We start from the raw sequence: 12,344 nt of genomic DNA on the forward strand, positions 1-12,344 counted from the left end.
ATCGCCTAAGCCCCGGAGTTGGAGGTTGCTGGAGCGACTCCGCTGCACTCTACCAAGGGCAAAAAAGTGGGACTCTGTCGCTACCAAAAAAAAAAAAAAAAAGAAAGATAATTCAATATCTATTCTCTGCCTATGATTGAGATGATTCACTTTCCTAAAATATGGAATTCTTTTCTAAGAAGTCTTGAACTCATATTTCTCACAAACATTAAAGACTAATCAGAATTAAGTGAGTGAGTCTTCTGATTGCACATATCTCAAGCACCCTCACTAGCAGCAAGATGCATTTTCAAACCACTTGACCGTGTCAGGGTCCCTTCCTGCTTGCCACTTATCAGAGCCTGGGACTGGTTGGTCTCTGGCCACAATCTATATAGCTGTGTTCCAGATGTGGACATCCCTCAGGAAGAATTGCTCTTAGGTGCCTGAGGGCTATTTCCTTGAGGAGAAGGGAGAGAGAGAGAGAGGGAGATTGTCTTTGAGAGAGTAAAGCAGTCTTCTTAGAAATATTGACCTTAGTCTTTAGCAGAGCTTAGGGATCTTTAGCAGAGACGCCCTGCTGGCGTTCTGCAGGCAGAAGTGACAGAGTCAGAGTAAGCGGGTTGTGGTGGAATGCGCATGCTCCCGATTGCCTTCTCCTCCAGCCCAATATTAAGGCTGATCTCGTGCCTCTCAACACCACAGGTGTAGAGACTGCCAGTTCATCACTGCTCTCATCTCCCAGGCTCTCTCATGCTTGTTAGGAAAGCTGAATCTCTCCCCATGCCCTTTTCACCAAAGTGTTCCATTATTTGGAGCTATACAGGTGTTTCTTATAACTCTCACTCCTCCTAGCCATAGGCTACACAGGCTGCTATAGACCAAATCTCTTAATCCGAGAATAAGGGTTCAAAAAATTGAAACATTGGAGGAAGCAGAAGTTGGGTTGTATGCCTGGTATCCATCTCTTTCCCTTTGGGGGAGTGGCAGAGCCTGGCTTGCCGTTTAGCACACCTGTTTCTTCTTCCTCCTGGTTCATGGCTTGACGACATTTCCCACAAACCTTCCACGTGTGGACTTCCAGGCACTTTCCTCTTTGGCAATAACCTGGGAAATCCCTTCTTGAAGAAAAAAGCCATAACATGGAAGAAGCCTGGGGCCCAATGTATCACCTGGAGGGCTGCCTGCTAATCAGAATCACTTGTCTTGGACTTCACAGGTGCAAGAAGAGAACTGTTGTGTTAAGTCATTGAGATTTGGGGTTTGCTGTTAAGGCTGCTGGCCAGTCCTTGCCTAACACAGCAGAGTAGTGATTTTCAACTGCACACTGGTGTGCTGGGAACATTTTTAAAGATCATTAATTAGATTATTTTTGAAAGAAATTCAAAGAATAGTAAGTAGCTTCTTTTCTTCGCTCTTTTTTTTTATTAAATGATAGCTGTATACATTAATGTAAACATGGGGTACAATGTAGTGTTTTCATATACAATTTGAGATACTTTCATCAAGCTGGTTCACATAGATTTCATGTCTCTTCACTCTTTTTAAAAGATCAACATAATTTCACTGTGCCACAGAAGTTTTACTATAGGTTAAAGTGTGCTGTGAGATAAAAAAAGTTGAAAAATGCTGGAGTGCCATAGATGAGTAACATTACTTTTCACTTTTAAACAGTATAGGGAAAGTTCATTTCAATTTTTTTTATTCTGTTCTTTGGGAATATAATTTATAGCAATGTAGCTGATATAATGAAATGCCAGGTGCCACATAGAGTTTATTTGCATGAGATTGAGTATAAGGTTGTAATTAGATATGATATTTTAATCCTAGGTTGTCCATAGAATTCCCTCCACCCCAAGCACTCACTGTGTTAGTATGCTATGAAACTTCATGTGTTACACGCTCTGAATTTTTAATCAGACGGAGAGAGTGCAGTTAATGGTGATCTTGGAGGGGAAAGCAGATACAGGATGGCTGGGGACATGGAAGCTGCCTATGACTAGGGCACACAGCCACCAGGTATACAGCAAGAGATAAGCCAGTGTGGCTGTCTACTTGGTTCTCATAGGACACACCAACACAAGAACATTTCAGGCTGGGTGCGGTGGCTCATGCCTGTCATCCTAGTGCTTTGGGAAGCCAAGGCAGGAGGATCCTTTGAGTTTAGGAGTTTGAGTCCAACCTGAGCAAGAGTGAGACCCTGTCTCTACTAAAAATAGAAAAACTAGCCAGGCGTTGTGGCAAGTGCCTGTAGTCCTAGCTACTGAGGAGGCTAAGGCAGGAGGATTGCCCAAGCCCAGGAGTTTGAGGTTGCTGTGAGTTAGGCTGATGGCATGGCACTGTGGCCTGGGCAATAAAGTGAGACTCTGTCTCCAAAAAAAGAGAACACTTCATAAAAAGAGTTAGGTATTGATTGTTTTCTACTCAGGATTTTTTTTTTTTTGAGACAGAGTCTCACTTTGTCACTTTTGGTAGAGTGGTGTGGCATCACAGCTCACAGCAACCTCAAACTCTTGAGCTTAAGCAATTCTTTTGCCTCAACCTCCCAAGTATCTGGGACTACAGGGGTCCACCACAATGCCCGGCTGTTTTTAGAGATGAGGTCTTATCCTGGGTCAGGTTGGTTTCGAAGTCCTCTAAGCTCAAGCAATCCACTCTCAGCCTTTCAGAGTGCTAGGATTACAGGTGTAAGCCACTAGCATGTTAATTGTATTCTTGTATTCATTTTCCTTTTTTCCTTGCTAAGATGCACTGATTTTGTTGGGATGGGGAGAATATACCAGCCCCAGATGATGGGTCATGATTTTTTTTTTTTTTTTTTTTTTACAGTTTTTGGCCGGGGCTGGGTTTAAACCCACCACCTCCAGCATATGGGGCCTGTGCCCTACTCCTTTGAGCCACAGGTGCCACCTAGGTCATGATTGGTTTTAAGCCAGTGCTCCTAAATTCTGATGTGCATAACTTAGAATTAGACTTCATAGGAGTGAGGCCTAACATTAATGGTTAGGCCCTTACTGGTTCTATTGTGCAGCTAGGATTAGAACCATTAGTCTGAGTCAGTCATGACAATCCTGGGTTCCATGTTCTTAGCCTGCCTTGTAGCTAGGAGTGACCGTGTGCCCTACCTAGGTCTCACCACCGAAATATAAAAGGGAGTCTGCTGAGGGAAAGAAAAAGGAAAGGAAAATACATGTCTGACATGATCCTTTTCTCTCTTCTTAATGTGAACATGGGCTTGCTCTCTGGAGCAGCAGCAGCCATCTTGTAACCTTGAGGGAAAAACTAAGAGAATCGCCAAGAGTCAGCAAAATCCCGATTTGTTCCAGTTACTATAAGGCAGATTTCCTGGTGCTTGCTACCAAAATCATTCCTAATTAATAAAGGAGAGGTGATGAGAATAACCAACAGCTGTCAGGCAAAACACTATTTAAGGGTAGAAACCAAGCTCGGCAGTGTGAGGAGGTGAGAAGGAGGACTTCATGAGAGAGGTACAATTCAGAATTTGGGTAGAGCTTTTAAGAACAGGTAGAGTTTAGGCTAGAGGATGTGGGGAAGAAGGAATTATAGGCAGAAAGAACAGCATAAGGAAGGTCACAGGAGTGCAAAGCTTGAGTCTGGGGATTTGTGAAGGGCTGAGGTGATCTATGTATAGCACATGGAGAGTAGAAATGGTAGACGGTTAAGTCTGGAGGTTTGGTTAATTCCCTCTGTAGAGGACCCTAACAGCCGAGGTGGACTCTGGCCTTTGCTAGGGAAGCATCAAGGAGGCAAGACAGTGACATAATCGGAGATGCAGTTCAGAAAGATCGTCTTTGTGACCATATTCATGATAGATTGTTGGGGAAGGAGGTCAAAGACTGAGAAACTACTAGTTAGGGTACTGCAAAGGTTTAAGTGAGAGAAAATAAAAATGAAAACTAAATGAGGTTATGAAAAAGAAAAAGCTGAGGCTGGGTTCAGTGGTTCACGATTGTAATCCTAGGACTCTGGGAGGCTGAGGCAGGTGGATTGCTTGAGCTCAGGTGTTTGAGACTAGCAAGACCAAGACCCTGTCTCTACTAAATGGAAAAACTAGGAAGATGTTGTGACAGGTGCCTATAGTCCCAGCTACTTGGGAAGCTGAGGCAAGAGGATTGCTTGAGCCCAAGAGTTTGAGGTTACTATGAACTATGACACCAAGGCACTCTAGCCTGGGGCCACAGAGTGAGACTCTGTCTTAAAACAAGAAGAGGCTAAGAGGCACAGCAAAGATGGAGAAGACACTTGGCACTGGAAGGAGGGGTGTCTGGTAACACCTTGCCCTTCCTTGATAAGGGCTTGCCCTGGGTTTTGGAATTGGGAGATGAGGTTTCTTCATGCCTTTCTTTCTGTTGAGAGCACATATCTGCTATTGTCCTGGACCCTTCCATCACCTCTCTTGCCCTTTGAAGACCAAGTTTGAGCCCTGCCTTAAAAAAGCCCATCCATGTGTCCATCAAGAGAATGGATAAACAAACTGCTACATCAATTCAGTGGAATGCTGCTGTTGAGATAAAATGGAGACCAGGCCTGTAAATCCATTGAGTAGACAAAGTTAATTAAGCCATGGGGAGAGCATTGACCTTACTTGATCTGCTACACTTAACTTGGGCTATTTCTTTTTTTCTTTTTTTGAGACAGAGTCTCACTATGTCACCCTCAGTAGAGTGCTTTGCTGTCACAGCTCACAGCAACCTCAAACTCTTGGGCTTAAGCAATTCTCTTGCCTTGGCCTCCCAAGTAGCTGGGACTAAGGTGTCCACCACAACACCTGGCTATTTTCTTGTTGTAGTTGTTTAGTTGGCCCAGGCCGACGCTGTAACCAATGTGCTATGGGCGTGGTGCCAATTTGGGCTATTTCTTGTTCAAGCAATCAGAAGCAGCCAACTAAGTTACATAGCTAGGGACTTTCCAGTGGGGGATAGAGGAAATAAGGCGATTACATAATCAGAACTATGAAATTATTTTCTTTTCCTTGCTTCCCACTCACCCAAGGAAAGTCTTCTCCTTGCTTTCCCTTGGCAGAGCCCTGAACCATTTTTGGTTTGGAGCTGTCCAATTCATGAATTGCTTTTTGTTTAAACTCTTTATAAAATTTAATGTGCATTTTTTAACGTTACCTCGTAATAAAAACGAACAAACCACTGATATATGCAACAACATGGTTGAAACTCAAATTTTGCTGAGTGAAATAAGCCAGATTAAAAAAAGAGTATATCCTATGTGATGGTATTCCTATGAGGTTTAAGAACAGACAAAACTAATCTGTAATGAGGAAGAAAACAAATCAGAATAGCGGTTGCCTCTGCGGATGGGGATTGACTAGGAAGGGGTGTGAGGCAGTTTTCTGGGGGTGGTAGATGTTTGGATTAGAGAGCAGGGTATGCTTTTGTCAAAACCTATAGAATGGTACATTAAAATGTTCATTTCATTATGTAACTTTTACAAAAAATACGAAATTAGCTGTAGTTACTGACAGGCAAGCTGAAGAATTTAGGCATGAGGCAGATAGATAGATGGCTGGCTAAGTAAGTAAAAAAGCAAAGATAGCAAAGTGTTAATGATAGAATCTGGGTGATGGGTACATGGGTGCTTACTAAACAATTCTTCTAACTTTTCTGTGTGCTTTAAGTATTCTTAACACAATGCTGGGAGAAAATCCCTAGTTTAGGTTTTGCTAATTCACCTATCAAGAATCAGGAGGACTGGTAGGGAGAAACCCAACTGCGGGCAATGTGAGGCCACTGGAAACCTGCTAAATCTTCACTGTTGGCCCTTTGAAGGGAACTATGGCCAGGGCTGGAAAGAGGAACAGCCCTAACTCAGGATCCCTTTCCCAAATGCTTTTGGCTGATGGGTGCTGTAGAAAATTGTAATATTTATTATTTAGTAAACTTATCCTCCCTCTAGTTTTGGCTGATTTCCACCATCAGGTCTTCTTGCAGATTAGTGTTTCTCTTTTTCAGGTCTTCTGGCTTCAGGCAAAAGAGGTGGGGACCACCTAAGAGTTGCCTTTCAGTAATTAAATTTCCCATTTGATTACTGACTGCAGGTTATTTAAAATACCACACACCAATGTGTTTTATTCTTCTTTGCTGTTCCAAGAAGTTGTTTAACAGAAATGTCAATGTATTGATGGAGAGACTTCCTGGTACACGTGAGGTCTCCCAGGAAACGGAAAGGGCAGGAGCCCACCATTAGAAGTGGTTACTAATGTCACTTCCCCTTAGTCCCAGGATCGGCACAACTTCACTAGTTTGGTGTATAGGCCTTCTTTCCTGTTTGGCCAGAGGCTCCATCCTCTTGGTGAGTAGTATCATCTTTTCATTATAGAGTCTCTAATTCTATTCCCAGTACTCATTTAATTATGTATTTCTCTTCCTCACAGCTGGAACATCCTTAATCATAGAGTTCAATCTTTGAAAGATAATTATTTTTCTGGATCTTTTTAGCAGTTGGCTGTCATGCTGATTAATTAGGTCATTTGCTTTACAGTGGTTTTTTTTTTTTTTTTTCTTAAGAGACAATCTTACTTTATTGCCCTCAGTAGAGTGCCGTGGTGTCACACAGCTCACAGCAACCTTCAACTCCTGGGCTCAGGTCTCCCGAGTAGCTGGGACTATAGGCACCTGCCACAATGCCTGGCTATTTTTGTTGTTGTTGCAGTTTGGCTGGGGCTGAGTTCAAACCCACCACTCTTGGTATATGGCACCGGCGCCCTACCCACTGAGCCACAGGTGCCACCCTGCTTTACAGTTTTTATTAACTGCCTGTATAAGTAAAACGTCTTAGGCCAAGCACAGTGGCTCACATCTGTAATTCCAACACGTTGGGAGGCTGAGATGGGAGGACCGTTTGAGGCCAGTAGTTCCATACCAGCCTGGGCAACATCCCAGCTCTATAAAAAATAAAAAAAATTAGCCAGGCATGGTGGCATGTGCTTGTAGACCCAGCTACTTGGCAGCCTGAGGCAGGAGGATCTTTGAACCCAGGAGTTCAAGGTTGCAATGAACTATGATTGCACTACTCTGTGCTGGCCTGGGTAATATAGTGAGGTCTGTCTTAAAAACACCATCTTGTTAGGATGCTGGATAACAATCTTTTGTTTGGCATCAACTTTATAGTACTTCAAAATAGGTATTTAAGATTAAAAAATAAAACACTCTTTGGCTGTATGTAGTGCCTAAAGCCTGTAACCCTAGTACTCTGGGAGGCTAAGCTGGGTGTATTGCCTGAGCTTAGGAGTTGAGACCAGCCTGAGCAAAAGCGAGACCCCATCTCTACTAACAAAACAAAACAAAAACAAAAAGAACACTAGCCAGGTGTAGTGGCAAACACCTGCAGTCCCAGCTGAGGCTGAGGTAAAAGGATTGCTCAAGCCAAAGAGTTTGAGGTTGCTGTGAGCTATGACAACAGAGCACTCTACCCAGGGCAACAGGGTGAGACCCTGTTTCAAACAAAACAAAAAAAAAATAAAACACCCTTGCAAGAACAGTTTTTGTTAGGGGGAAAAAAACACCTCGTTATGGGACACCTATTATTGAATTTGCTTATTGTTATCTGAGTTACTGATACTAAATTTAGTGGCTCGGCGCCTGTGGCTCAAGTGGCTGAGGTGCCAGCCACATACACCTAAGGCAGCAGGTTCGAATCCAGCCTGGGCCCACCAAATAACAATGACGGCTGCAACCAAAAAATAGCCAGTCATTTTTTTTTTTTTTTTTTTTTTTGAGACAGAGCCTCAAGCTGTCCCCCTGGGTAGAGTGCTATGGCATTACAGCTCACAGCAACCTCCAACTCCTGGGCTCAAGCGAGTCTCCTGCCTCTGCCTCCCAAGTAGCTGGGACCACAGGCGCCCGCCACAACGCCCAGCTATTTTTTGGTTGCAGCCGTCATTGTTGTTTGGCAGGTCCGGGCTGGGGATTCGAACCTGCCACCTTAGGTGTACGTGGCTGGCGCCTTAGCCGGTTGAGCTATAGGCGTCGAGCCTGGATGTTTATTTTAAATGCAGATTCTAGGACCCATTCCTGATACATGTGCAGTGGGACATTTTGAGAAACACTGCCTGTAAGGGAGTATGTTACATCATTTTCATCTCACAGAAACGTAAAACGTGCCTTGTTATTTACATTTTTTCTTTAAATTATCACTTTACAGTGCCATTCTGTAAATCAATCTGAGAAAGGTGAGATTTGATTCCTCATGAATGATGACCAGGTCAGACACCATGAAAGGAAGCCGGGTGTACCTGCGTAACACATGGCCTTTCTGCTTTCATGTGACCCTTGGCTAATTCTGTTTTCCTTTCTGTTTTTAAGCCGACTATGGGCAGCTTTTTTGACATTGCCATCAAACAATTTCTTTGAAATTTGAAGGAAGACACAAGAATAACATGAGGTCAGCACTTAGGAATTAATGTAATTTTTTACTAAGATAGGATTTTTTAGTTAAATATGTGAGAATGGTTAAGTGAAATCAAATGGTTCTAAAAGTCTTAGAATGAAAATAGTCCCAAGAGTTTCTTTCCAGAGCAAGTGCTTTACACCAGTGCTATTGTCACTTTCCCTCCTTTATTGTCCCCCAAATCATCTGATTTAGGGGTTACTTATTGTTGAGAAAAACAGCATATTATACTTTTACTATCTTGTTTTTTCCCTTTTAATTGGAATTTGTGATTGCCCAATTACCCTTACCCTGTTTTTTCACATTTACTTTATCTTCAATCAGCTTATGTACTTCTTCTTAAATACCCCAAATCTATCAATAACTTGTATTTTATTTATTTATTTATTTATTGAATGGTAACTATGTACATTAATGCACTTCTGGGGTACCGTGTGGGGTTTTCGGAGTTGTATTTTATTTTTAAAAGAAGAGGTCTCAAGTTGGCCTGGAATCTCCTGCCCTCAAGCAATTCTCCCACTTAGCCTCCTGCGTAGCTGGGACCACAGGTGTGAGCCACTGTGCCCAGCTAACCTAATGTTTGTATTTACATTTGTTGTCTAAGTCAGCTACATAGTGGGATTATCACCCATGTTGGATCCTATGTCATCCTTTTCTTGATTTATGTATTCCTTATTTTTGCTGAAAAGTCTCCTCCCGTAGCTTTCCAAGAAAGGGTATGTGGAAGTACCTGTGCGTCTTTGCTTGTCCAAAAATTCCTTTATTTTATCTTCACCCTTGAATGTTTGGCTGAATATAAATTGATCAGTTAAAAATATCCTTTTTTGTAGACTTGTGAAGCATAGTTGCATTGTTTTCAGGTTTTGTTTTTCTCTTTTTTGAGACAGGATCTTGCTATTGCCTGGAATAGAGGGCAGTGGTGGTGTGATCACAGCTCACTGCAACTTCACGCTCCAGACCTCAAGCAATCCTCTTGCTTCAGCCCCAAAAGTAGGTGGGACTAGAGGCACACGCCACCGCGCCTGGCTAATTTTTCTACTTTTATAGGGTTATGGGGGGTTTACATGTGTAATATAAATATATATATATAAATTTATATAATTTTAAAAAATACAGAAACAGGATGACTAATTAGAAGCTCAGGTGAGGGATGATGTAGTTTGGACCAGAGAGTTGGAAATAGTGAGAAATTATGATTTAGGATATATTTTAAAGTTGGAGTTCAAGACCAGCCTGACCAAGAAGCGAGGCCCCATCTCCACTAAAAGTAGAAAAACTAGGTGTGGTGGTCATGGTGGCACACTCCTGTAGTCCCAGCTACTTGGGAGGCTGAGACAAGAGGATCACTTGAGCCCAAGAGTGTGATGCTGCTGTGAGCTACAATGCCACAGCACACTACCCAGGGTGACAGAGTGAGATTCTGTCTAGGAAAAAAAAAAAATTAAATTCATTTTCTTGTCACTGGACTTCCAAGCTGTCCTCAGTTTTTTAGTATGACAAACAAGACCACAACATTTGAAACCTCTGGATATACACACAGGAGGTTTTTACTCCGCATTTCCCCAATGGAAGAGTTGCTGAGTTGAAGGATATGTGTGTCGTCATCTTGAATAAATACTGCCAACATTTTACCAGTCTGATAATGTCAAGGACTGGCGGGAGTGCCACATGTGATGATGTGGAATGGCACCTCACTGTGGCAGGTAGGGGGACTCAGTCCTGGCTGTGGGAGACAGGTAGTGAGAAAGTTTCAGGGAGAAAAGAAATTGTCCACGAACTTTATTTGATATTGTCTAATTAAGATCAACAGGGAATAAAAACATGGTTAGAAATATCTATAGATCTAAGGTTAACACAGCTTTTTTTCCTAATGTAAAACTGTGTAATTTTTTTGGAGGGAAGAGGAATGACTTGAAATTAATCATTCTTTTCATACACTTCAAATTTGTACTTAATGCCTTTCTCTTCTTGGACATCAGAAAGAACTCCTGGGTATCTGTAAAAGAAAAACAGGTATAATTATATATCCATTAAAAACATAGCTTCCCTGCTTCTCAGCCAAAAAGCATCAATAGTACATAAAGAAAATAAAACGTTTTCCTCCCTTTTTTCTTCACAATGGCAAGCTACTGTTAAGCTGGCTGAATGTTGTGTACATGCGCTACATATGCAAATGGTAAGAAAAAATCGCAAACTACCTAGAAAGTTAGAAAGTGAAAAGTAAATTCTCTTCCTTTTCTTCTGATTCCTAAGTCTCTCAAAAAACACTCTCAGCAGCTTCTCTTGTATATTCCCACTCCATCACCTAGTTAATATAAAGTTTGTTTTTAATTTTTTTTTTTTTTTTGAGACAGAGCCTCAAGCTGTCCCCCTGGGTAGAGTGTCATGGCATCACAGCTCACAGCAACCTCCAACTCCTGGGCTCAAGCGAGTCTCCTGCCTCAGCCTCCCAAGTAGCTGGGACTACAGGCGCCCACCACAACGCCCGGCTATTTTTTGGTTGCAGCTGTCATTGTTGTTTGGCGGGCCCGGGCTGGGGAGTCAAACCCGCCACCTTAGGTGTATGTGGCTGGCGCCTTAGCCAGTTGAGCCACAGGCGCCGAGCCTGTTCTTAATTTTTGGAGAGATGGGCGTCTCACTCTGTTGCCCAGGCTGATCTTGAACTCTTTGCCTTAGGTGATCCTCCCCATCTCAGCTTCCCAAGGTGCATGAGCTACTGTGTCCAGCTGAAGTTTCTTAAGAACTTGTTGCAAATCTTACAATTGGTATTACACTTCTTGTGGAAGCCAAAAAATATAAAATCCTTAGCTGTTTAGAGCATAACTGAAATTATGTGCCCAGCACACTGACAGATTCTGTTTCTGTTTGATGGATAGACACCACAATTCTCTACTTTTCCTGAGGTGCAGCAGATTGCAATTCCTTTACTAGGACCTCTGTGTATTTGATCTTTCCTGACCCCTCACTATCACTTAGGTCTGTGCTCTCTCCAGAGAACTGCTCTGACCACTTCAGTTTCCAAGGAGTATTTCCATGTGGCTTCAAATCTTTGGGGTACTTCCTCAGTACTGTGTAGGCTGCACTGGGTTCCCTCATAGTGGTGGTCAGGAACACCCGCTTTAAACAGACCATGCTTGACTCTGGTTCTGCTGTGTGACATGTCTCTGAGCCTGGCAGTCAAGAAAGTCTTCAAATTTGTACCCCCCCAAAAAATCATATGCTGCCTAACAAGGTAAGTACTCTGCAAATGTTTGTTTGGTTGGCCTATTTTCTAAATTCATTGTAGGCAGTGATAATATAGGAAAAGTTTTTAATTTCTCATGATACCCAATACATTGCTAATTAACAGGTATTAACCTGTTTACTAATGAGAGATTATGACATTTTGATAAAAAACATCATTAGAGACATGAAATAGTGGAAGCATAATGTCTATGAAGAAGAAAAAGATATTTGCTTTAGAATATATTTCAGAGGAGAAGCAATACTTCTATTTACCATTTTCTAAGCTATTTCCATTCTACTGTTTTAATAGTAGTATAACTTTTTATTTTTAGACAGAGCCTCAAGCTATCCCCCTGGGTAGAGTGCTGTGGCATCACAGCTCACAGCAACCTCACAGCAACCTCCAACTTCTCAAGCGAGTCTCCTGCCTCAGCCTCCCAAGTAGCTGGGACCACAGGTGCTCGCCACAATGCCTGGCTACTTTTTGGTTGCAGCCATCATTGTTGTTTTTGGTGGGCCAGGGTTGGATTTGAACCCCCCACCTTAGGTGTATGTGGCTGGTGCCTTAGCCACTTGAGCCACAGGTGCCGAGCCATAAATTTTTTTTTTTTTTAAAGAAATGATTTTACTAGACCAATTTTATTTTATTTATTTTTTTTTTTTGAGACAGAGCCTCCAGCTGTCCCCCTGGGTAGAGTGCCATGGCATTACAGCTCACA

The 12,344-nt window shown here is 42.4% G+C and overlaps 1 protein-coding gene across 4 annotated transcripts in view; it reads right to left on the bottom strand.

The window, feature by feature from the left end:
- Positions 1-10,149: 10,149 nt before the first annotated feature.
- Positions 10,150-12,344, bottom strand: part of DHFR (dihydrofolate reductase) — a 22,593-nt gene continuing 20,398 nt past the window's right edge. For all 4 annotated transcript variants that reach the window (XM_023510912.1, XM_023510911.1, XM_023510909.1 and 1 more), the window contains one exon: positions 10,150-10,396. In XM_023510912.1, the coding sequence (XP_023366680.1) occupies positions 10,318-10,396 (79 nt within the window). In that variant the 3' untranslated portion in view covers positions 10,150-10,317. The remainder of the gene's footprint in view (positions 10,397-12,344) is intronic.

The sequence above is a fragment of the Otolemur garnettii genome, unplaced genomic scaffold (genome assembly GCF_000181295.1).
Source record: "Otolemur garnettii isolate 467f Iridium unplaced genomic scaffold, OtoGar3 scaffold00017, whole genome shotgun sequence".
NCBI lineage: Eukaryota > Metazoa > Chordata > Mammalia > Primates > Galagidae > Otolemur > Otolemur garnettii.